The 25759-nt window shown below is 47.0% G+C and overlaps 1 protein-coding gene across 1 annotated transcript in view; it reads right to left on the bottom strand.

The window, feature by feature from the left end:
* Nucleotides 1-25759, bottom strand: part of ABHD12 (abhydrolase domain containing 12, lysophospholipase) — a 101847-nt gene that overhangs the window by 7742 nt on the left and 68346 nt on the right. Inside the window, exons 4-8 of the mRNA XM_037812344.1 lie at nucleotides 23751-23870; nucleotides 20446-20476; nucleotides 18738-18783; nucleotides 14127-14256; nucleotides 12495-12532 (exon numbers count right to left, since the gene is read on the bottom strand). Coding sequence (XP_037668272.1) covers nucleotides 12495-12532; nucleotides 14127-14256; nucleotides 18738-18783; nucleotides 20446-20476; nucleotides 23751-23870 — 365 coding nt within the window. The remainder of the gene's footprint in view (nucleotides 1-12494; nucleotides 12533-14126; nucleotides 14257-18737; nucleotides 18784-20445; nucleotides 20477-23750; nucleotides 23871-25759) is intronic.

Here is a 25759-nt window from a genome sequence, read left to right on the forward strand (position 1 = left end):
TCATGGACTGAAAGACTAAACATTGTTAAGATGTCAATAATACCTGTGGTTGTTTAGAGCTACGTATCCCAGAAAAACATGTTTTTAAACTTAATCCATTCCTGAGGGGGTGTACCCATTGTAAATAGGACCTTTTGTTGACCTTTTAACTTCAGTTAAGGTGTGTCTCAGCTGAATCACGATGGGTCTTAATCCCATTACCGGAGTTCTTTATAAAATCTAGACAGAGAGAAAATCAAAGAAAGCAGCTTTAAAGGCTGGAAATCAATGGAACTGAGAGGCCAGGAGATGCTGCCATGCGCACTGCCAAGTGACAGAGGAGCCAAGGACCAAGGATCGCCAGCAGACAGCCCCAGAACGCTACAGACTTCTGGGAGAAAGTATTGCTTTGATGGAACCTTGATTTTGGACTTCTCAAAACTGTGAGCCAATAAATTCCTGTTGTTTAAGCCAATACAATGCATGGTATTTGCTTTAGCAGCCAAGAAACTAAAACTCTACCCAGAGCAATCTAGAGATTCAACATAATCCCAATCAAAATTCCAACAGCCTTCTTTGCAGTGGCTGAAAAGATAATAAACATATTCATATGGAAGGGCAACAACATTCAAGACATTCTTTTTCAAAACTATCTTGAAAAAGAAGAACAAAACTGGAGGACTCAGGCCTCTGGATTTCAAAACTTATTACAAAGCTACAGTAATCAAAACAGTGTGGTACTGGCACAAGGACAGACACACAAACCAAAGGAATAGAATTGAGAGTTCAGAAAAAACCCTTACATCTATAGCCAATTGATATTTAATTTTTTTTGTTTTTTTTTAAATGCAATTTTATTGAGATATAATCACATAATATACAATCAAAGTGTACAATCAGTTGTTCACAGTGCTGTCATATAGTTGTGCTTTCATCAACACAAACTTTGAACATTTTTATTACTCCAAAAAATAAAATGAAAATTAAAATAAAAAAGAATATCCAAAACATCCCATTCCCCTCCTCCCCCCCTTGCTCACTTTTATAATAGTTTAATTAAAATATATTCACAGTCTACAGTCATCCACAGTGTACAATCATTCACAGCACCATCATACAGTTGTGCGTTCATCGCCAGAATCAATTTTTGAACCTTTTCCTTATTCTAAAATAAAAATAAAATAAAATAAAAAAATCTAAATCTTTCCATCCCCTCCATTCCGTTCTATTCATTTAATTTTTGCCCCCATTTTCCCACTCATCTGCCCATATACTGGATAAAGGGAGTGCAAGCCACAAGTTTTCACAGTCACACAGGCACACTATGCAATCTTTATAGTTATACAATTGTCTTCAATAATCAGGTCACTGGGTTGCAGTTTCAGGTATTTCCCTCTAGCCATTCCAACACACTAAAGACTAAAAGATGATATTTATATAGCGCATAGGAATACCCTCCAGAGTGACCTCTCGACTCCACTTGAAGTCTCTCAGCCACTGGAACCCAATGTTGCTTCATCTCTCTTGCCCTTTTTGGTCAAGAAGATCCTCTCATTCCCTCAGTGCTGGGTCCAGGCTTACCTCCAGGAGTCATTTCCCATGTTGCCAGGGGGATTCACACCCCTGGGAGTCACATCCAACGTAGTGGGGAGGGCAGTGAGTTCACCTGCCGAGGGGGTCTTAGAGAGATAGGCCACATCTGAGCAACAAAGAGGCTCTCTGAGGGGGACTCCTAGGCACAATTATAAGTGGGCTTAACCCTCTCCCTTGCAGCAATAGCCTCACAGGGGAATGCCCCAAGAGCAAGGGCTTGGCCCACTAAATTTATAGCCGATTGATCTTTTAAATTTTTTTTAACTTTATCAAAAAATTAAAAAAAACAAACAATGAAAAAACATTTCAAACAAAACCAAAACAAAGGAATAAGAAAAAACAACCTCAAGTAATTACATTGTTTACATGTTCCTACCCTACCCCAAGAAAATAAACAGACTATAACCCAACAAAGGAATAAGGAAACCCAATAACCTAAAATAACTACATTTCTGCAGACTTGTTCCTACCATATCCCCAAGAAATTAACAAACCATAGTCGTTCCTGAGCATTTCCAGAACATTAAGTTTACCCTCGATAACTTATCTGTTCTTATTAGATTATCATTCCCCCTTCACTATTTGCTGTCTATCGCTAGGTACCCTACATTCTACAATATAAACCATTTATTTTCCATTTTTCATAGTGTTCACATTAGTGGTAACATATTATATTTCTCTTTTTGTGCCTGGCTTATTTCACTCAGCATTATGTCTTCAAGGTTCATCCATGTTGTCATATGTTTCACTACATCGTTCCTTCCTACAGCCGCTTAGTATTCCATCAGGTGTATGTACCACATTTTGTTTATCTACTCATCTGTTAAAGGACATTTGGGTTGTTTCCATTTCTTGGCAATTGTGAATAATGCTGCTATGAACACTAGCGTGCAGATATTTGTTCGTGTCACTGCTTTCAGATCTTCCGGGAATATACCAAGCAGTGCAATTGCTGGATCAAAGAGTAATTCTATATCTAGTTTTCTAAGGAACCACCAGACTGTCTTCCAGAGTGGCTGAACCATTACACAGAGGGGCTGAACCCACCAACAATGAATAAGAGTTCCAATTTCTCCACATCCTCTCCAGCATTTGTAGTTTCCTGTTTGTTTAGTGGCAGCCATTCTAATTGGTGTGAGATGGTATCTCATTGTGGTCTTAATTTGCATCTCCCTAATAGCTAGTGAAGCTGAACATTTTTTCATGTATTTTTTGACCATTTGTATTTCCTCTTCAGAGAACTGTCTTTTTGTATCTTTTGCCCATTTTATAATTGGGCTGTCTGTACTACTGTCATTGAGTTGTAGGATTTCTTTCTATATGTAAGATATCAGTCTTTTGTCAGATACATGGTTTCCAAATATTTTTTCCCATTGAGTTGGCTGCCTCTTCACCTTTTTGACAAATTCCTTTGAGGTACAGAAGCTTTTATGTTTTAGCAGTCCCCATTTACCTATTTTTCCTTTTGTTGCTTGTGCTTTGGGTGTAAGGTCTAGGAAGTGACCTTCTAATACAAGGTCTTGAAGATGTTTCCCTACATTATCTTCTAGGAGTTTTATGGTACTGTCTCTTATATTGATGTCTTTAATCCATTTTCAGTTAATTTTTGTGTAGGGTGTGAGGTAGGGGTCCTCTTTCATTCTTTTGGGTATGGGTATCCAGCTCTCCCAGTCCCGTTTGCTGAAAAGATTGTTATGTCCCAGTTCAGTGGTTTTAGGGGCCTTATCAAAGATCAGTTGACCACAGATCTGAGGGTCTATCTCCGAATTCTCAATTCGATTCCACTGAACAATATGTCTATGTTTGTGCCAGTACCATGCTGTTTTGACTACTGTGGCATTATAATAAGTTTCAAAGTCAGGGAGTGTAAGTCCTCCTGCTTCATTTTTCTTTTTTAGAATGTTTTTAGCAATTCAAGGCATCTTCCCCTTCCAAATAAATTTGATAACTAGCTTTTCCAAGTCTGCAAAGTAGGTTGTTGGAATTCTGATAGGAATTGCATTGAATCTGTAGATGAGTTTGGGTAGAATTGACATCTTAATGACATTTAGCCTACCTATCCATGAACAAGGAATATTTTTTCCATCTTTTAGATCCCCTTCTATTTCTTTTAGCAAAGTTGTGTAGTTTTCTATGTATAGGTCTTTTATATCCTTGGTTAAGTTTATTCCTAGGTACTTGATTTTTTTAGTTGCTATTGAGAATGGAATCTTTTTCTTGAGTGTCTCTCCAGTTAGGTCATTTCTGGTGTATAGGAACATTACTGACTTGTGTGCATTAACCTTGTATTCTGCTACTTTGCTAAATTTGTTTATTAGCTCAAGTAGCTGTGTGTCGATTTCTCAGGGTTTTCCAGATATAAGATCATATCATCTAAAGGCCACACGCTGTTGGGCCTTTAGAAGCTGGAACCCTCAAGGGAATGGGTTTTCATACAGGCTTCAAGAAAGAACCAACCCTTCCAACACTTTGATTTGGGGCTTTAGGCCTCCAGAACTATATGATAATAAATTTGTGTTGTTTCAAGCCACAAAAAAAAAAAAAAACCAAAACCAAAACCAAAAACATATCACCAGCAAATAATGACAGTTTTACTCCTTCCTTTCCAATTTGGATGCCTTTTATTTCTTTGTCTTGCTGGACTGCTTTGTCTTAGCACTTCTAGCACAATGTTTAACAACAGTGGTGACAGTGGATATCTTTGTCTCATTCCTGATGTTAGAGGGAAGGCTTTCAGTCTCTTGCCATTGAGTACTATGCTGGCTGTGGGTTTTTCATATATGCCCTTTATCATATTGAGGATGTTTCCTTCAATTCCTACCTTTTGAAGTGTTTTATCAAAAAAAAGGATGCTGGATTTTGTCAAATGTTTTTTCAGCATCTATTGAGATGATCAGTTGATTTTTCCCTTTTGATTTGTTAATGTGTTGTATTACATTGGTTGATTTTCTTATGTTGAACCATCCTTGCATGCCTGGAATGAATCCCACTTGGTCATGGTGTATGATTTTTTTAATATGTCTTTGGATTTGATTTGCAAGTATTTTCTTGAGAATTTTTGCATCTATATTCATTAGGGAGATTGGCCTGTACTGTTCCTTTCTTGTAGCATCTTTACCTGGTATTGGTATTAGAGTGATGTTAGCTTCATAATATAAGTTAGGTAGTGTTCCATTTCCTTCATGTTTTGAAAGAGTTTAAGTAAGATTGGTGTCAGTTCTTTTTGGAAAGTTTGGTAGAATTGCCCTGTGAAGCCATTTTGCCTTGGGCATTTATTTGTGGGAAGCTTTTTGATGACTGACTGGATCTTTTTGATTATGATTGGTTGGTTGAGGTTCTTCTATTTCTTCTCTGGTCAGTCTAGGTTGTTCAACTGTTTCAAGGACGTTGTCCATTTCCTCTACATTATCCAGTTTGTGGGCATACAGTTGTTCACAGTATCCTCTTATAATTTTTTTTAAATTTCTTCGGGATCTGCAGTAATGTCGCCTTTCTCATTTATTATTTTGTTTATTTGAGTCTTCTCTCTTTTTGCTTTTGTCCCTCTAGCTAGCGGCTTGTCAATTTTGTTGATCTTCTCAAAGAGCCAACTTTTGGTGTTATTTATTCTATTGTGTTTTTGTTCTCTATGTCATTTATTTCTGCTTTAATCCTTGTTATTTCTTTTCTTCTACTTGGTTTAGGATTAGTTTGCTGTTTATTTTCTAGCTTCTTCAGTTGCTCCATTAGTTCTTTGATTTTAGCTCTTTCTTTCTTTTTAATGTATGCATGCAGAGCTATAAATTTCCCCTTCAATAACGCCTTTGCTGCATCCCATAAGTTTTGACATGTTGTGTTCTCATTTTCATTCATCTCTATATACATTTAGCAATTTCTCTTGCTATTTCTTCTTTAATGCACTGATTGTTCATGAGTGTGTTGTTTAACCTCCAGACATTTGTGAATTTTCTAAGTCTCTGATGGTTATTGACTTCTAATTGTATTCCATTGTGACCAGAGAATGTGCTTTGAATAATTTCAATCTTTTAAATTTATTGAGGCTTGTTTTATGTACCAGCAAATGATCTATTCTGGAGAAAGTTCTGTGAGCACTAGAGAAGAATGTGCATCCTGGTGATTTTGGATGTAATGTTCTACATATGTCTGTTAATTCAAATTCATTTATCACATTGCTTAGGTTTTCAATTTCCTTATTGGTCCTCAATCTGGCTGATCTATCTATAGGAAACAGTGATGTATTGAAATCTCCCACAATTATTGTGGAAACATCTATTGTTTCTTTAGTTTTGCCAGTGTTTGTCTCATGTGTTTTGGGGCACCCTGATTGGGTGAATAGACACTTATGATTATTATTTCTTCTTGTTGAATTGTCCCTTTTATTAGTATATAGTGACCTTCTTTGTCTCTCATAACATCCTTGCATTTAAAGTATTTTATCTGAGATTAATATTGCTATTCCTGCTTTCTTTTGGTTGTAGCTTGCATGGAATATTTTTTCCATCCTTTCACTTTAAGTTTCTTTGTGTCCCTGTGTCTAAGATGAGTCTCTTATAAACAACGTACTGAAGGTTCGTATTTTTTAATCCATACTGCCAATCTGTATCTTTTAATTGGGGAGTTTAATCCATTCACACTCAATGTTATTACTGTGAAGGCATTTCTTGAATCAGCCATCCTATTCTTTGGTTCATGTTTGTCAGATATATTTTTTCCTTTTCTCTCTTAATTTCCTTAAATGTACCCTTACTAAATCTCTTTAGCTCTGAACCCTTCTCTATACCTCTCTCTCCTTTCTTTGTTTCTCTGCTGGTAGGGCTCCCTTTAGTATCTCAAGTAGGGCTGGTCTCTTGTCAGCAAATTCTCTCAGCATTTGTTCGTTTGTGAAGAATTTAAGCTCTCCCTCAAATCTTAAGGAGAGGTTTGCTGAATAAAGAATTCTTGGTTGGCAATTTTTCTCTTTCAGAATTTTAAATATGTCATACCACTGCCTTCTTGCCTCCATAGTGGCCACTGAGTAGTCACTGCTTAGTCTTATGTTGTTTCCCTTGTTTCCCTTGTATGTGGTGAATTCCTTCTCTCTTGCAACTTTCAGAACTTGCTCCTTCTCTTCAGCATTTGACAGTCTGATCAGAATATGTCTCAGAGTGGGTTTATCTGGATTTATTCTGTTTGGAGTTCAATGGGCATCTATGATTTGCATATTTATGCTGTTTAGAAGGGTTAGGACATTTTCCCCAACAATTTCTTTGAATACTCTTCCTAGACTTTGACCCTTCTTTTCCCCTTCTGGAACACCAATGATTCTTTTTTTTTTCTTTTTTCTTTTTTTAGCTTTTTATTTTGAAATAACTCCAAACTTGCAGGAAATTCACAAAAAATGATACATAGAACTCCAATATATACCCCTCACCCAGATACCCAGATTTACCAACTTTTAGCATTTTATGACATTTAATCTCAATCTATCATCTATCTGTCTGTTATCTAAATATTTGAGAGTAGGTTGCTTACATTGTGATTCTCTTAACACTTACACACACACACACACACACACACACACACATATATGGCGTTAATTACATTAACAATGTTGTGCTACCATCACCATCATTCATTATCAAAATTCTTCTATCACCCCAAATGGAAATTCTGTACCAATTAACTTTTTTTAAAGATAACATATGTTTAACTGTTATAATGCTGTACATGTGGTCTCTCATACATTTTTTTTATTAAATTCAGTTTTATTGAAATACGTTCACACACCATACAATCATCCATGATATACAATCCACTGTCCACAGTATGATAACATAGTTATGCGTTCATCACCACAATCTATCTCTGAACATTTTCCTTACATCAGAAAGAACCAGAACAAGAATAAAAAATAAAAGTGAAAAAAGAACACCCCTCTAGATGCCTTAATTTGGATGTTTTCATGAACTTAGAACTACAAATTTGTGAATAAACCCCCATTATAAAGCCAAAAAAATAAAAGAAAACCCAAATCATCCCCCCATCCCACCCCATTTGTCCTTTAGTTTTTATCCCCATTCCTCCACTCATCCATACACTAGATAAAGGGGCTGTGATCCACAAGGTCTTCACAATCACACTGTCACCCCTTGTAACCTACATTATTATATAATTGTCTTCAGGAGTCCAGACTGCTGGGCTGGAGTTTGGTAGTTTCAGGTATTTACTTCTAGCTATTCCAATAGATTAAAACCTAAGATGTGTTATCTATATAGTGCATAAGAATGTCCACCAGAGTGACCTCTCGACTCCATTTGAAATCTCTCAGCCACTGAAACTATTTCATCTCATTTTGCATCCCCCTTTTGGTCAAGAAGATACTCTCAGTCCCACGATGCCGGACCTACATTCATCCCCGGGAGTCATATTCTGCATTGCCGGGGAGATTTACACCCCTGGGAGTCGGGTCCCACGTAGGGGGGAGGGCAGCAAGTTCACCTGTCGAGATGGCTCAGTTACAGAGAGAGAGGGCCACATCTGAGCAACAAAGAGGTACTCAGGGGGAGACTCTTAGGCACCATTACATGCAAGTTTAGCCTCTCCTTTGTGAACACCAATGATTCTTATATTTGCGTGCTTTATGTTGTCCATCATATCCCCAAGATCCATTTTGAATATTTTGATTTCCCCCCCATTCTTTCTTTTGTACTTTACCTTCCATTCTGCATTCTTCCAGCTCGCTGATTCTTTCCTCAGCCTCCTCTAATCTAGTACTGTGTGTCTTCAGAATCTTTTTAATTTGATCAACAGTTTCCTTTATTTCCATAAGATCTTCTTTTTTTTTTAATTTACTCTCGCAAATTCTTTATGCTCTTCTAGGATCTTCTCCATGTCCTTTATATCCTGTGCCATGATCTGGTTGTTTGTCATTAGTTCTCTGATTAATTGCTCAAAATACTGTGTCTCCTCTGATTTTCTGATTTGGGTATTTGGGTTTGGATTATCCATATTCTGGTTTCTTCATATGCTTTAAAATTGTCTGTTGTTTTTGGCCTCTTGGCATTTGCGTTCTTTTAGGATATGCAGACTTATTTGAACAATTATCTATAATTTTCCAGAGCTACAGCTTGGTGGAGTGCACTTTCTCTGACTTACCAACAGATCACACCCCCAAGCCACCTATTACCCTCAAGCAAGTTCTCCCAACTTTGTCTATGTGGTGAGTGCGGGTCCAAATCTTTTAGGGGTCCAATCAGTGAACGTAATTTCTGTATGTAGTTGGTGCAGCCAGCCCTGAGGTGGCAGGTGTGCCCTGAGTGGTTAGGGAGGGAAGGCAGCTTTAAGAATCAAATCTCACAGCAGTTCCTGGATACTTAAAGCTGTTGCAGGAGTCCGACCCTTTGGCTCAGACTCCCCACGGTCTCTCTCTGCTGCGGGCCCACAAGTCCCTGGGATTGGTGTAGGGTCCCTGGGTCTTCCCACCTCCAAGCTGTGCACTCTGCAGGCCACCGCAGAGGGAAGACTGCGCAACATCACAGGCAAACAAAATTCCCTTAGGGACACTTTGGGCCACAGTGCCATGCAGGGCCATTCCCAGCCTGCTGAGAAAATGGTTGCATGGGGTGTGGTAATTTCCCCCTTCTGCGGACCTCCGCCTTCCTAGCTCCAGGACAATGAGCTGCAGATGTGTAAAAGGCTATCATCCATGACAGATACTGAGGCCGGTGCCCAGGGCATTGAAAGCACTCCCTACCACACCTGACTGCACAGCTCTCACTGCTGGATCTGCAGCCGCTTTTGTGGTTTTTAAACTAATCCATCTCCAAATGCCAAACCCTGGTTTCTCCCGACCACGGCATGGCTGCTGTTTCCCCCGCAGCCTCACTCACTCATTTCTGAATGCAGACTCTCAGTTTCACCAGGTGCACAGTCCCTTTGGATTTAGCAGACCTTTTCCAACCAGTGCAATGCTGGAACTGGTACACTGGAGCACCTTCTGACTTTTATCTAGTGTTTTTCAAGGAGAAGTATTTTGCTCTTTCTCTCCTAATCCGCCATCTTGGGTCCTCCTAGCCAACTGATTTTTGACAAGGTTGCCAAGGAGAAAGAACAGGCTCCTCAACAAATAGTGCTGGGGAAACTGGACTTTCATGTGGGAAGGAACGGAAATGGACCCCAACCTCACATCATATACAGTACAAAATTTAACTCAAAATGGATCGGTGACCTAAATATAAGATCTAAAACTATAAAACTCTTAGAAGGACACATAGGGAGAGTATCTTTATGACTGTGTTAGGCAATGGATTCTTTACACCAAAAGCATGAGCAACAAAAGAAAAAAGTGATAAACAGGACTTCATCAAATAAAAACTTCTGTGCATAAAAGACTGCTATCACGAAAGTGAAAAGACAACCCACAGAATGGGAAAAAACATTTATCAATCATATATCTGATAAATGTTTAATATCCAGAATACATAAATAACTCCTACAACTCAACAATAAAAAGAGAAAAACCTCTATTAACAATGGCAAAGGGCTTCAAAAGACACTTCTCCAAAGAACATATACAAATGGCCAATAAGCACATAGAAAGATGCTCAAGATCACTGGTTATCAGGGAAATGCAAATCAAAACCACAATGAGATACCATTTCACACCCACTAGGATGGCTATAATTTAAAAAATAGAAAATAAGTGCTGGTGAAGATGTGGAAAAATAGAAACCCTCATACATTGTTGGTGGGGATGTAAAATGATACAGCCCCTGTGGAAAACATTGGTGCCTTATGAAGTTGAACACAGAATAACCACATTACCCAGTGTGCCGGTTTGAATGTATTATGTCCCCCCAAACGCCATTATCTTTGATGTAATCTTGTGTGGGCAGACCTATCAGTGTTGATTAGATTGTAATTCTTTGAGTGTTTCCACGGAGATGCGACCCACCCAACTGTGGGTGATGACTCTGATTGAATAGTTTCCATGGAGGTGTGGCCCTGCCCATTCAGCATGGGCCTTGATTAGTTTACTGGAGCACTATATAAGCTCAGACTGAAAGCATGAGCTTGCTACAGCCAAGAGGGACACTTTGAAGAATGCACAGGAGCTGAGAGAGGACAAATGCCCCAAGAGTAACTGAGAGTGACATTTTGGAAAGAAGCTGAAACCTAGAGAGGAATATCCTGGGAGAAAGCCATTTTGAAACCAGAACTCTGGAGCAGACGCCAGCCACATGCCTTCCCAGCTAACAGGGGTTTTCCGGACACCATTGGCCATCCTCCAGTGAAGTTACCCGATTGTTGATGCATTACCCTGGACATTTTATGGTCTTAAGACTGTAACTGTGTAACCAAATAAACCACCTTTTAGAAAAGCCAATCCGTTTCTGGTGTTTTGCATTCTGGCAGCATTAGCAAACTAGAACACCTAGCAATGCCACTTCTAGGTATATACCCAAAAGAACTGAACCAAGGACTCAAAACAGATTTGTACACTGATGTTCACAGCAGCATTATTTACAATAGCCACAAGGTGGAAGCAACCCAAGTGTCCATTCACAGATGAATAAACAAACTGTGGTATATTCATATAACGGAATATTATTAAGCCATAAAAAGGAATGAAGTTCTGATACATGCTACAACATGGATGAACCCTGAAGACATCATGTTGAGGGAAATAAGCCAGGGCACAAGGGTAAATATTTACAGTTTTACTGATTTGAACTAACTAGAATATGCAAATTCATGAGGACAGAACGTACATTATACATTACCAGGGGTGGAGGGGTGGGGAATGGGGAGCTAATACCTATTGGGTACTGTTTCCGTTTGGGGTGATGTTAAAGTTTAGGTAATGGACGGCAGTGATGGTAGCACAATACTGAGTATAATTAACACCACTGAACTATATATTTGAAAGTGGTTAATGTGGGAAATTTTATGTTGTATATATGTTAACGCAATAAAAACTACAAATAACAAGACAAAAACCATAGAACCGTACAACACAAACAGTGACCCCTAATGTAAACCATGGACTACAGTTAATATAATAACATTGGTTCATCAATTGTAACAAAGGTTCCACACTGGTGTAAAAGGTTTGTAACAGAGAAAACACTGTTTGGGGGGTTTACAGCAACTCCGTACTTTCTGCGTGATTTTTCTGTACATCTACAACTGCCCTAATTAAAAAACAAACTGCAAAACCAGGGAGCCGAGCTGGAGCCATCCTCCCAGGGGACGCTGGACTCCCCATGGGGACCCATTTAAACCTGGGCCCTGAGGAGACAGCCGGGTTCTGAGCTGCTACAGGGGAAGGCTTGTGTTCCCAGCGAGTCCCCCTGTGTCTGCCGGCCTGATACCCACCCCCACCCCCTGAGCTTCTCCACCTAGGAGCCACCTCCACAGGGCCCAGCAAGATGTGCATACGGGTCCAGAGAGGTGAGGGTTGGCCAGGGGCCCCGAGGTCCCCAAGCTTGTGGGCCTCAGGCTCTCAAGTAGGTTTGGCCGCTCTCCAAGAACTAGAACCTGGATGTACAGCTTACCTGTGACCAGGGCCTCTGGGGAGGCTGCGCCAGCCTCCTCAGGAACCATCGGCTCTTTCCCATTGGCCTTGATCTGCCCAGGTCCCCACCCGATGCTGAGCTAGTGCTGGCCAAGGAGGCCGGTGCTGACCTGAGCAGGCATCTGCCTTGCCCAGTGCGGTCACCAAGCGTCTCATCTGGAAGGGGGGTGGCAGCTCCCCTCAGAACTTGGAAAGGGGCCTGGAATGTAGACAGCACCCCCAGCACGCTAACCACCAGGCCAAGGAGAGCCGGGGTGGCCTGCAAACACTCCCCAGCAATGGTCCCGGAAGACAGCATCTCCCAGTGCACCCTCGGGCAGCCGCAGCCCCACCCGGCCCACACCATCAGCCGCAGACTAGCTCTTACCTCGCTCACACAGGCGCCGCACCAAATTTGTTGCAACTCTGGGAAGAAGGAAACAAACAATTCAGCTGAATTATGACAAAAATTTTCCAGATGGGGCTGTTCTAATAGTAGAAAGTGATCAGAGAAGCTGGGGAGCCTTCAAGATATCGGTGGGATGTGAGGGCCATGGGGAATAAAGATGTTTCCTGATGGCAGAAACAGAAAACAAAGATAAAGCATACACAGAGTAATGTTCCTAGCAAAACTAGAGAGACCCAAGCTCAGCAGAGATTGTGCTCAGGCTGTCTGCTCACCAAAGTGCTCTGGGGGCTGTGTGGAGGGCAACGTCCGCCAGGACCACAGTCAGAGGCAGGGCCCTAGAGGGCCCCTTCAGACACGGAGGGTGACAATGATGAGACCAGCCTCTTTCAGGCAACACCGTCCCATGCCCAGAGCTCATACCCAGGGATGATGGGGGTACCCTGAGACCCCCTAGGAGGGCAGAGGTTGCCAGGCTGCCATGGCATGAGGAAGGATGGGGCATCTCTATGGTGGGAAGGGCACAGTGAGCCATGGGCTGTCCCATGCCCTGCTCTCCTCCCCACGAGGGATGGCACAGGACCCTGCCCTCGTACACTTCCGGCTGAGACAGGGGCTGGACTGCGGTTCTGGGTGAGCAGCAAGAACCCAGACACCTGCCTCTCTATGGGGTTGCAGCCACTGAGAAGGAAGAGGCAGCAGAAAGGGTGGGGGTGTTGAAGCTCTTGGGGTTCTGGGCATTTACATTGATGGGTCCTCTTAGAAACTCCCCGGGCCTCACGTCAGCAAATCTGGCTGGGCAGATGCAGGGAGCAGGCCATCCAGGCTCCCTCCCCAGGCTCTCAGGTACGCCGAGGAGCCCTGTCGACAAGGGTCCCTGGTTTGCACAAAACCGAAGCACCAGTGGCACCTGGGCTTGGCAACAATAACCTGTACTTCAAAGCCAGGCCTCGCTTTGGTGACGGATGGTGGTGGTGGGAGAACAGCCTTGTGAATACAACTAACAGCACTTCTATCTAAAGGTGGTTAAAGGGGGAAATTTTAGGTTGCATATGTTATTAGAATAAAAATTTTAAAAAACATCCATAGAACTGTACAACACAGTGGACCCTAATGCAAACCACAGGCTTATTTACAGTACAATTGTAAAAATGTTATTTCAATTGTAACAAATGTAGCACACTATGCAAGGTGTTAATAATAGGGTGGAATATGGGAACACTGGTTTTATGCATAATTTTTCTGTTAACTGACAACTTCTCCAATTAAAAAAATTAAAAAAGCTAAAAACATCAGGCTTTGCCCAACTGAGTTCAGAGACGCAGAGCCTGAGTGCATCCTGGGAACACCAGCACAGCTCCACTGGAAGTCTGAAGACCCAGCCAGTCCTCAGCCAGAGCCCCAGGCTATTAAGGAATCCACTGCACCCCAGGGTGCCTCCCCATGTCTCCTGCATTTCACTGGGGCATCCCCCCACCCAGTGTCTCCCTGGGCATCTCCCACCGTATCTCCCCTTGTAATGGGGATGCCCCCACCCCCACATCTCCCCCATGCCCCCCCAGGCATCTCCCGCGGTACTCCCCTTGCAGTTCTCTTGCATCCCCCCATGCTTACCCAGTGCCCAGGGAATGACCCCAAATGTACACAGGGTTGTCACCACTTCTGGCTTTGATCCAGTCAAAAACGTGGAGGGCATCGTAGGTCATGCCCCGCTCCGATGGCGTTCCCACAGAGTCGCCCCATCCTGAGGGCAGAAGCAGCAACAGGAGCCATCAGACCAAGGTCCTAGAGGCCAGGGACGCAACCACCACCCATCCACACTGCACAGCAGCCACCAGCAGTGGCCCCGAGGGCTGTGCAGAAGACCCTCCTGCTGAGCTCTAGGAGGCAGGACTGAGTGCCCCTCCCATGAGACCCTGCTCTGCACCCCTCCCCTCAAGCTGACCTCCCTCCCACGGCTGGCTCCCCTGTCCCCTGACCCTGGTTTACTGGCTAAACCAAAGGTTCCTGGGACGATCACTCTAGGTGGTGGGCAGATTTGATTGAGTCAGGAGAACAGAGCTCTGAAGCCACAGAGTGCTGTAACGCACCCTGGTTGGAGTGGCCCTGCTACGAGTGCCCTCAAAGGCCAACAGCAAGCCAGCCCCTCCTTCCTCCGGAGGGCGCAGGTGCATGTCCTCACTCTTTAACAGGCCAGGACCTCTTCTGGTAAGGGGCAAAGGAGCTTCTGTCATCAATACCCACGGCTCCACGTGCAGGGACGTTCCGACAAGCCCTCTCCTCCTTTCCCACCTCCTCAACCTGTTACAATCCCTAAATCCAAACAGGCTGTCCAGGCACACTTGTCTGATGACCTGCCGTGCAGACGAAAGGTTAGACACCCAGACACATCTGGTGGCCGGCAGGTCATCAGACAAGTGTGCCTGGACAGCCTGTTTGGATCAACCTCCCAACTCTGAAGTCTATGGGGCTGGGCCCACCCAGGAGGAGGCCGATGGCCTGGGGGGTCTGGGAGGTAAAACAATTCCTCCTGACCCCGTGAGGGCCCGGGGTCAGCCCGACTCCCCACAGAAGGGCCTGGGACTGTACAACAGGAACTCCTGCAGGCTGGATCCTGCTTCTCCACCCATCACCGCCTGGAACCAGATGACAGCAGGGAGTCAGGGGGCAAACAGAACACATGGGGGAGACTTCCAGGGTCAAGGCAGCTCTGACCACTGCCCCCAAGGAAGGGACTCTGGTTGCATCTTCAGGTCCAGTTAGCATCATGTCTGCATAACAGAGGAGAGCCGCCCATCCCTGCCCCCAAACTACCAACTTCCCCTGCAAGGATCTTGGAAAAGAATCCTCCCCATGGGCCTCCCTCCTCCTCCCTGAGTCTCCAGGAAAGGTCAAGTGCAACTATCATTTTTAGCAGCTCAGCAGTGAGTCATCATCAAATGATCTGCAGGCACGCAGTACTAGGGTTAGGGGAGAGCATTCTGCTGCATCAGAGAAACCCACAGGAGTGAGTGTGGCAGAATGTGTGCCACCCCAGGACTACAGACATCCAGATAAAGGAAGGGCCCTGAGAGACACGGGGATAGACACACAGCCAGGGTCAAAGACATGGGGAAAGACACATGGCCAGGGGCAGAGACACGGGGACAGACACAGGGCCGGGGGCAGAGATACAGGGACAGACACATGGCTGGGGGCAGAGACTTGGGACAGACACATGGCTGGGGGCAGACACAGACACACAGGGACAGACACATGGCTGGGGGCAGAAATACAGGGACAGACACACGGCCAGGGGCAGAGACTCAGGGACAGACAAATGGGTACAGACACATGGCTGGGGGCAGAGACACGGAGACAGACACACAGGGACAGACACATGGCTGGGGGCAGAGATACAGGGACAGATACACGGCTGGGGGCAGAGACTCAGGGACAGACAAATGGGGACAGACATGGTTGGGGGCAGACATGGGGACAGACACATGGCTGGAAGCAGAGGCACAGGGACACAGACAGAAGGGGTGGAGGCTGCGGCCCTCCGAGCTCAGAGTCTGCCGAATGCAGGACCAGGACTTGGTTGTTACGTTAACAGCCCCCGCTCCGAGTGCTCTCTCTATATCCTCTCATCTAACCCTCACTGATCCCAGAAATTTATTTCACAGGTGAGGAAGTGAAGCCATGGCTCAAAGATGTACAGCCCTCGCCCACAGCCAGCGGCTGGAGGAGGCAGAGCTGGGAATGGACCGGGCCTCTTGGACACCTGACCCCTGATACTGTCCCACTTGGCTCTGCCCGAGAAATGCCTGGGCACTTCTGACTCATGAGGGCTCATCACATCAAGGGTCCCTGGTGGCTCCAAGGCAAACTGGCCTCTGCGCCGTGGCCCCCTGGCCCTGCAGTTGCCCTGTCCACTTTCTCCACTCTCCCCCACCACATCAATCTGCCAGAACTGCCATGTCACCCCCTCATGCGCTGCCTGTCACTTCAGGGACCTCAGACACAGCCCCATAGGCTACACCCCATCCTGTGCAGGCCACTCGATCCAGGCTGTGGGGAGTAGACAACTATGGCTTGTAGGGAGAGGGAGGCGGGGAAGCCCACTCTAACTCAGACCCGGGAAGGCTTCTCTTGGGCCTCCAGCAGGGCCAAGCCCTGGGGCTACAGGGATAAGAGGGCAGAGACCACGATCACCACCCCCAGCGCCTGGCCTTACAGCCCCTGCGGCAGGTGGGACACGAGCTCGTGGAGCCTCCACCTTCAAAGCCCCAAGAGAAGCCCCCTCATCTCACACCGTGAAGGGGGAGGGAAGATGCAAATCCTTTGCCCATCTAGTCATCAGCTTGACTGGATTTTCAAATGCATCTTACAAATTCCCATGTGCGGGCTGCAGAGCTTTACAAACACAGCGGCTAGGGCACTGATGCCAGTCTCCTGGAGCTCAGTTTTATCCACCTGCACTTCCTTCCACTTGGTTCTGTTGCAGGGTGGTCAAAAAGCAGATTTTCCCTGAGACAAATACTGTGAACAGGTGGGGAGCCCTGCTGGGGCCAGGCCTCTGGGGACTGCACATCTCTGAAGAGCTTTTGTCTTTTACATGGTTTAGAAATGCAATGACAAAAGAATTGAAAAGAAAGTGCTTAAAACTAACTGTAGGATTTCCTTTCTTGACAGAAACAAGGGAAGCTGAACAAGGAAGAAGGTTGTCCCTTCTCCTGGTCCTAAGGTCTCCAGATGCAGCAGGAGCAGAAAAGCCTTCCCAGCATGTGGAAAAGAAAGAAAGGTTGTGCAACTGTCCAGCTAGCTCCTCCTCGTTGTGACGTTAGCCCAGCTCAGGACAAAGTGAAATAGCCACCCCTTGGCTGGAAAGAACAATGGCCCCCAAAGATGCCCACATGCCAACTGCTGGAGCCTGCCTGCAAGTATTAGGTTACGGCAAGGGGGGCTCGGGCTGCAAATGGTCTGAGGTTGCTAACCAGCTGACCTCAAGATGGGGAGCTTATCTGGATTATCCAAAGGGTCCTTGTAAGGGAAAGAAAGGGGCAGGGAAGCCCCTGTCAGAGTGATGCAGAGAGAGAGGCTCAGCCTGCCACTGCTGGCTTGGGAGATGGAAGGGGATGTGAATAGCTTAGGAAATGCTGTGTGGCAGTAATAAAAGCGTTTAGAACATGAATAGATAAATGGATGGGTGGATAGATAGACTGATGTGCCAAATGTGGCAAAATGTTAAAAGTTGGTGGATTTGATCTGGGTGGGGGGTATGCTGGAGCTGTCTGCATGGGTTTTTATTATTTTTCCAACTATCCTATAAGTTTGAAAGTATTTCAAAATAATAAGCTAAAAAACAACAAAAAAAGATGGAAGAGGGCCAGACGAGTGCTCAGGAATGTGGGCAAGGAAACAGATTCTTTCCTGGAGCCTCCAGAAGGTACAGCCCTGCCAACACATCGACTGTAACCAGTGAGACCGTTTTTCACTCTGACCTCAGAACCATAAGATAATAAATTTGCATTGTTTTAAGCCACAGAGTTTGTGGTTATTTCTTTCAGTGGCAACAGGGAGCTAACACAGCCCGCAGCCAGTCAAGGCCTGCTCTCCTGGGCAATCCTACCCCCGCCCAGCCCGGTGTGAGGATACCGATGGTGGCACCCTCCCAAGCAGCTCAGAACCCCCAGCCAACCAAGCAGCCTTCGACCCTCGAACGTGTCTAATTTAGGACTGGATCTGGGAATACACTTTAAAATAGCTGCTCGTTGTTCATACAAAATATTTTTCTCGCTTATTGTGGTGCAATGTTTTCAGCATATGTCACGCTCAGGCCATGGGTCCTGGATCTGAAAAGACCTGGCTGTTCACGGCGAGCCCTCTGACTCATTCACAGCAGAAGAAACACTGAGGGGAAAGAAGAATCTGTTTTCTCGCTTAATGTTCCTTTCCCCATTTTCCTAACCTCAACAAGAGAAGCTCTGCTGAGTACAGAATGTGCCTGATGTCCAGCTGCAGGGAGAAGGAGTCCAGTGAAGGACATAAACGGCACCTCTACATCCGATGTGCTGCTGACAGCGGGCAGGTGCTCATGCTGGCCCCAGAGCTCCCGACCTCACCCAGTCCCGGCCCGGCAGGGACAGCTGGATGTGCTCAAGGTGACCTGGCGACCTCCTGTGAATCAAGCATTGGGCCAGGAAGCCTGAGCATCTCAGATGCCTCCTCCAAAAGAAACCTCACCTCTGTAATCAAAGGTGACAACGTGGTAACCAAGGGAACTCAGCACCTGTAAAGTGGAAAAGAAACATTTTTGGCAACAAATCCAAGCACCTCTGATTGAGGACAACTTGCCTCTTCCTAAAGCCATCTGGACTTTCATCTTTGGGTCCTGTACAATGTGGGGACTTAGAAAGGCTGGCACAGGCTCACTGGCCCCTTGGCCTCAGGCGTGAAGGAAGGGCCCTTCCTGCTGCTAAGTCCCACTGCGCAGGCGCCTCCTTTGGGGCCGAGGACGTCCAGTGGTGACGCTCTGGTTCTCGGGGCTCCAAACACAGGACGGGGGTAGACAGAGCTCCCGGTGCTGCCAGCAGGCTTCGAAGAGGCCAGCATGACAGCAGCTCAGAAGGAGGAACCCAGAGTGTGGCAGCCACAACTGGGACCCCACATTGCAACCAGCACTTCTCAGATTTTAGGTTTACTTAAATTTTTCCTCACCATTATTTAAAAAAAACAAACAAATCAACCTCTATAGACTAGCTGGATTTGTCCCATGGATCACCACTCCTGGCCCTTGCAGGCAGTGAGGACAGGCTGGGGGCCGTGGAGCGTGCCCTCTCGGGGTGCACCCACAGGGTCCCCAGGCCCACCGCCGAGGGAGCTCCACCTCCGTGTCTGTGAAACATCCCCTTTCCTCTACACCTGCGTGTCCCTGGTACTCCTCACATCCTCACAGTCATAAACAAGGACAATTTCTAGTTTTTTCTTAACACTGGTGACTGTGGGAATGTTTCGGGTGAAAGGTGTGAATGAGGAAGCCTAGATGTGACTTCTAGGCTTCCAGTAACTTCTGTCTGTGAATTTCCCCAGTTGCCTGGGAGGGGGAAAGGAGGTGGTGAGATTTCCATGTGCTGCCCGGCTGGCTCTGCTTACACGAGACACTCTGACCTGGAGGAGTGCCTGTACCTCGTGGTGGTCTGCAGGGGCACTGGCAAGGGCGAGGTGCAGAGGGGCCGTGGGGGCTCCTCAGAGGAGGGCAGGCCCTTCTCAATTACCCCCCTCCCTGACTTGATCCAATTTTCACAAAGTTCATGGGGAAATGCACCCCAAGCCCAGAGCCAGAATGCACCCCTGCGTGAGGGCTTATATCCTTTTTCTGTCTGTTAGCCAACACAGGTGTCCATTTCAGAGGAGGCACGAGGGAGCCAGAGGTGGGCAGGCTCCTAGAAAACTGGGGGCAACAGACTATTTCAGGCTCTGAGACCCACATGTCCCTGACAAAGGACAGCCCCGAACAGAAGCGAGGGCCTGTGCACCTGGCTGTGGATGCACTGTCCGTGCTCCCAGAACCCTGCTGGTGCTTCCTCGGAGGGCTGGGGGTCTCCAACGCAGAGCTTATGTGCGCCCCCAAGGATGCAGGAAACCTCTCTGCCCTAAGACCTCCGTGTCCCTGCACCTCAGCAGTAATAAGGCACATGCTTCTCTTTATTCCATTCACGAGTAATACCACATTCAAAAACCATTTCAAACTCCTTTTAATCCAACCTGCCAGCACGTGGTACAGGGCCCACAGAGAACACTCATTTTGAATCTGAGTGGCACAGGAGGGTGTGGGACGTGCTACACGGCGGCGTCAGCCAGGGCGCTGCCTGCCAGCAGGTCCGTAAAAGGCAGAGTCGCTCCGCGCAGGCCCTGGCAGGGACCACCCGCTGGCCCCTGCTATGTGTCTTACCTTGTACAGCTCCACGCGGTGGTCCCCTCCTCTAGAGTGCCGGGGGAGAAGGAAACAAGAGGAAGGTGTTAGTGCAGCCTCGCAGGTCCCACGGCCCACTCGGGAGGGTCTCCTCGGGGGAGGCCCATGGTGGAAAAGGCCACCCTCCTCTGCACCCTCGATGGCCCACGCCTGCCTCTAGCAGCACCAGCCAAGCAAGGGAGTGTCGTCAGTACTGCCTTAAGGTTTCATTGTGAGCAGGTGCTGCAGACAAACAGTGCAAAATTCAAAAGATACCAAAGGATGGCCACTATCAGAAAGCAGAAAACTAACAGCGCTGGAGAGGAAGTGGAGAAAGAGGAACACTCATTCACTGCTGGTGGGGATGTAAAATGGTGCAGCCACTGTGGAAGACAGTCTGGCGGTTCCTCAGAAGCCAAGTAGAGAACTGCCATATGATCCAGCAATCCCGCTACTAGGCATATACCAGAAGATCTGAAAGCAGGGACGCAAACAGACATTTGCACATGGATGTTCATAGTGGCTTTACTCACAATTGCCAAAAGATGGAAACAATCCAAGTGTCCAACAACTGATGAATGGATAAACAAATATGGTATATACATACAATGGAATATTATTCAGCAGTGAGAAGGGATGAAGTCCTGATGCATGTGACAGCATGGAAGAACCTTGAGGACCTTATGCTGAGTGAAATAAGCAGGCAAAAAAGGACAAATATTGCATGGTCTCACTAATATTAACTAATTAAAATGAGCAAACTCTTGGAGTTAAAAGCTACAGTATAGGTTACCAGGAGATAGAATGAGGGTAGAGAATGGGGAGCTGATGCTTAATTTGTACAGAATTTTTAATAAGGGTCATTGTAAATGTTTAAAAATACAGGTTATGGAAACACATTACTCTGAGTATAATTAACAGCACTGAATTATGGGTGTGATTGTGGTTGAAAGGGGAAGTTTAGCATCACGTATGTCACTAGAAAGAAAGCCAGAGGATAAAACATGGGACTTCATAACACATTGAACCCTGTTGTGGATGATGACTGTGGTAAATAGTACAAATATAAGAAGGTTCTTCCGTGAACTAGGACAAATACATGTCACAATTACAAGGTGTTAATAATTGTGGCATACGGGGGAAAAATACAACTACTATAAACTAAGGGCTATAATTAAGAGTAATATTGTAATATTCTTTCATCAACTGTAACAAAGGTACCACACCAACGCTAAGTGTTAATAAAAGAGGATTACGAGGGATATGGGATTTTTTTTTGGAGCAATGAAAATGTTCTTAAATTGATTGTGGTGATGATACACAAGTCTGTGATTATACCGAGAGCCACTGACTGTACGCTTTGGATGGATTGTGTGGTGTATGAATAGAACTGTTCAAAAAACAAACCCAATACAGAAGGATTCACAGGGGGCCTGCCACCACTCCCGCCCACCACTAGCTCCTGGCCTCAGCGGCTGACACACAGTCGCAGTGCGCTTACTGACAGCGCCCAGGGCCGAGCCCGGCCGTGCACCTCCTGCAGCCTGTCCTCACTCGTCAACCTGAGCCAGCGCCCGGCATGTGGGGCCCTCCCGGGGGGAGGCTCCCCTGGACCCAGAGGCTCCCGGTCGCAGGGGCTGCGATGGCGTCGGGACAGAGCCTGCCCGGCTCTCCCGGGAGTGTGTGGGGATGCCGGCCCCCAGCCCCTTCCCGAGACCAGGGTGCCCTTGGGCTGATGGCGGAGGTCGAGCGTTTCCTCGCGCATCCAGGCTGCTTCCCATGTTACTCTCCTTGGTCTGAGAACACAGACTCCTCTCTTCCCACTTTCCTGTCGCGTGGCTGGTCTTTCCTTATTCTGGACACAACAAAGCAGCAACAGGGTGGTCTCGGGGTGGGGGCGGCAGAGGGTGAAGAGCTCTTTCACATTCTCCATACTCCAGAATCCCTTTGTCTTTTTTTTTTTTAAATGAGCCTTTTGACCATTTCCTGTGTGTGCGTGAGGGGGCTGGAGAGAGACCAGGAGGTGATGAAGGCAGAAAACTAACATAATACAAAGGAATGCATTTCAGGAGGAGAAAGAAATATTCCAGTATGTTTTCTGTTATCTTTGGAAGAGTTCAGGGTGGCTCTTTTCTTAAGTTTCCAAGTGTCCTACATGGAGCAAAAGGAAGAGGGGACCCAGAGCATAACCCGGTCTGCAGGGGCGGCCCAGCAGTCCGCACCCGGGACGCCGGGGGCAGCTGCCCTCCAGGGCGGCTCTCTGCAGGCGGAGAGGCCCATGAGCCGGAGGGAGTGAGGCGAGCCTAAGGGGCAGCCTGAGAAGGCACCAAGGGCAGTGGTGAGGCCAGACTGGCCGAGTGAGGCCGAGAAAGAGGGCGAGGAGGGGGAGGGCAGGCAGCATCCGCAGCGCAGGCGGGCTCTGGGGGAGGGACTGGGCCAGGAACAACGAGCCTCTGAAGGCCACAATATTCCTTTTCAACCTGAAGTTATGAGCAGGTTTTCTCTTTTTCCCACATGACTGGCGTTGCTGAACTGAATCTTATTCACAGCGAACTACACCATTTTCTCATTTCTAGATGCTACAAGAGCTGTTTGTAGGCGCGTGCTCTCTGAAAAGAAGAGAAACTTTGTCCCCGACAAAGAAGGAAATGTGGGGCTGAGCACATGATTCAGCAGCAGAGCAGAAGCCTGCAAGCACCGCCTCCCCTTCTGTGTCAACTGGCCTCCCGCGTCACGCTTTCTGGAGTCATCCGCGATGCCCTCTGCACAGCTTCTCTGCCAAGACACCCCGCACGACCCGCTCTCACCTCCAGAAAGCCCCATGCACTGTTCTCCGTGCTAGTTCTTCCCCTAAAATGAGACTTGCCCCCCGGCTCCCACCACCCGCCCACGCCTCACTGCCTGTCACCGGCAGCCCTGCGGTGGCCACCCTCCAGGCCGGCTCTTGGCTAGCTGCCCACTCCACCAAGAAAGCCACAACAACAGCGACCCCGAAACACGTCCATGCCCCAGCCTCCCTCTCCCACCCGCCGGGGCCCTCCCTCACACAGAGTGAAGGAACACTAGTGCTTGTCTTTAAAGCAAGGAGAAGAACGCAAATCCCAGTGGGTCTGAAGGATGGGCCATTAAACCCACCCAGGACTAGCATTTGGGATAAAACTGGGCACGGACTTCAAGGGATGCCCTGGTATGTGCTCTCCTCGCGGCAAGGAGGATAACCTGATACTGTCAGACCACAGATCTGTCCCTGGTGGCCATGGGCCGATGGAGCGTGCAGTACAGGGGGATATCCGCGGGCCCCTCACCTGGTGCCTGCGTTCCCGTGGAGGTACAGGATGATGGGGTGGCTGGAGGCCAGGGCATCCTCGTACCACGTGTGGTCCTTTCCTTGGGCATTCTTCCACCAGACGGCGGGGACGGTGTGCCTGCAGGCCGGAGGGAGAGGGCATCAGGGCTCCTGCCTGGGATGGCTGTGGTAACTTGGACCACAGCTGTACCCGCAGAGAGCTGTGGACCCCCCCACAGGAGGTGGGGGGCGGGGGGAGGGGGGCAATTGGCCCTGTTACTAGAACAAACAATCCCTAATTCCAGGCTCTGAGGGTGACTCAACAACAGTGTAAGTGGGAGCATATACTGACCTGCAAACAGCCTCTTACGGGCCTCGAAAGCCGGCACTGGCAGTGGGTGCCAGGGGATGGGGTCCTGGCTGAACCACCATAAACTTAAGCTCTGTGAGGATGAGATCCCATCCAAATTGCCGACGCCATTGCCATTCCCACCCAGCCAGCATATGGCTCCTCTCAGACTTATCCATGGTTATGCCTCATGCCACCCTAGGTGCAGCCAATTCAGCGACACTCATTTCTACAAGTTAGACTAGAAAACCAGCCATCCCTAAATGCCACTCCTAAGATAAAACACGCTAATGTAAACCATCTTGGAGCAGCCCCACCTCTGCAGGAGGAACCACACACGTCCATGCAGCTGAAGCACCCAGCCTGGAGCAGCCTGCAGCAGGGGCCCCCTGAGAGCAGGCAGCCTTGCCCGGCCCCCAGAGGGCTCACTCTCCCACCCGGCCCCTACCCAGCCCCTGCCTGGCCCCTACTTGCCCTCCTGGCCCGGAGAGACCCTGCTTGAGGAGGTGCTAAATCAAATACTGTTGATCACCAGGAAGGGTGTGAATTAATAAGGATTTTCTATAAAACGTATTCAAATTCATTCTGGTTACTAGTGGCAAGAATATTTTTTTAAAACAATTAACCAATTTCCTATTTTCTAGCCCTTAAGTTTTAGCATCTCGTTCTAACACAGCTCTCCCACTATTTCAAGATTCTGGGGTGGTTCGGACCATTATAATTATGGCCCCCGTACAATTATGAACCTACGGGATGGAAAGGCACATTCCCAAGGTGTTGAGAGCTCAGGGTCTTCCAGTGGCCGTTCCATCCTGAACTCGGAGTTCCTGATGAAGGCCGCATTCCCAGCCCTCTCCTCCCATGCTGGTGAGTGGAGGACTGGAGTGTCCCTTGGGTACCACTTGGGGGCTCTGATGCCCTCCTCCAGAAGGTCCGGGGGTGCGGCAGGGTGGCTGGTGAACCGGAGCCCACCGCTCATCCAGGGCCCCCACTGCCTTCATGACCCCACAGAGCACAGACGGCAGGCACGGAGCAGGTGCCCAGCAGGCACTGCGTTCTGTCATTACCTTCAGACTTGCCACTGTTGTCTGTAAAGAACGCTTTGTGTGGGTGACTAATAATTCACACAGATACTCTGTTAGTGATTTTAGCCTAGCATATCACTACAACAGACCTTCCATCTGCAGTACAACAACTCTGTATGAGTAAAAAATCCTGATTAAATCTGTAATTCCTAAACAGACACACACAGGAACCCACAGGAACCCACAGGAAGGCTAACAATTTCCACCAAAGAGCTCTGAGCAAAACAAATCAAGCTTCTGACAAAAGATAGAAAACTGAAGTGTCCCACAAGCACTCATTAGTCTGTAATTGCTAGATTAATCAAAACAAAACATGAGGGGAAAAAGAAGGATCTCAGTGTCAACTACTAAGCACAAAGCCTCCCTTCTCGTTTTCTGTCCTTTACCAAGGCCCAGATCTTCCTGGCAATATTAGAATGTCTGAGCTTCCTCTCAAACCACACTGGGAAGCGACTCACAGCATTTACTTAGAAGCTTCTCACACACACAGTGGTTTTCATAGATAGCGGAGAGAGACTTCACAGCTCCTGGATAATAAACCCAGCTATATAAAGGGGCAGTGGTTTGGAGTCACTTCTGAGAGAAGAGAGAAAA

This window comes from Choloepus didactylus, chromosome 19 (assembly GCF_015220235.1).
Source record: "Choloepus didactylus isolate mChoDid1 chromosome 19, mChoDid1.pri, whole genome shotgun sequence".
NCBI lineage: Eukaryota > Metazoa > Chordata > Mammalia > Pilosa > Megalonychidae > Choloepus > Choloepus didactylus.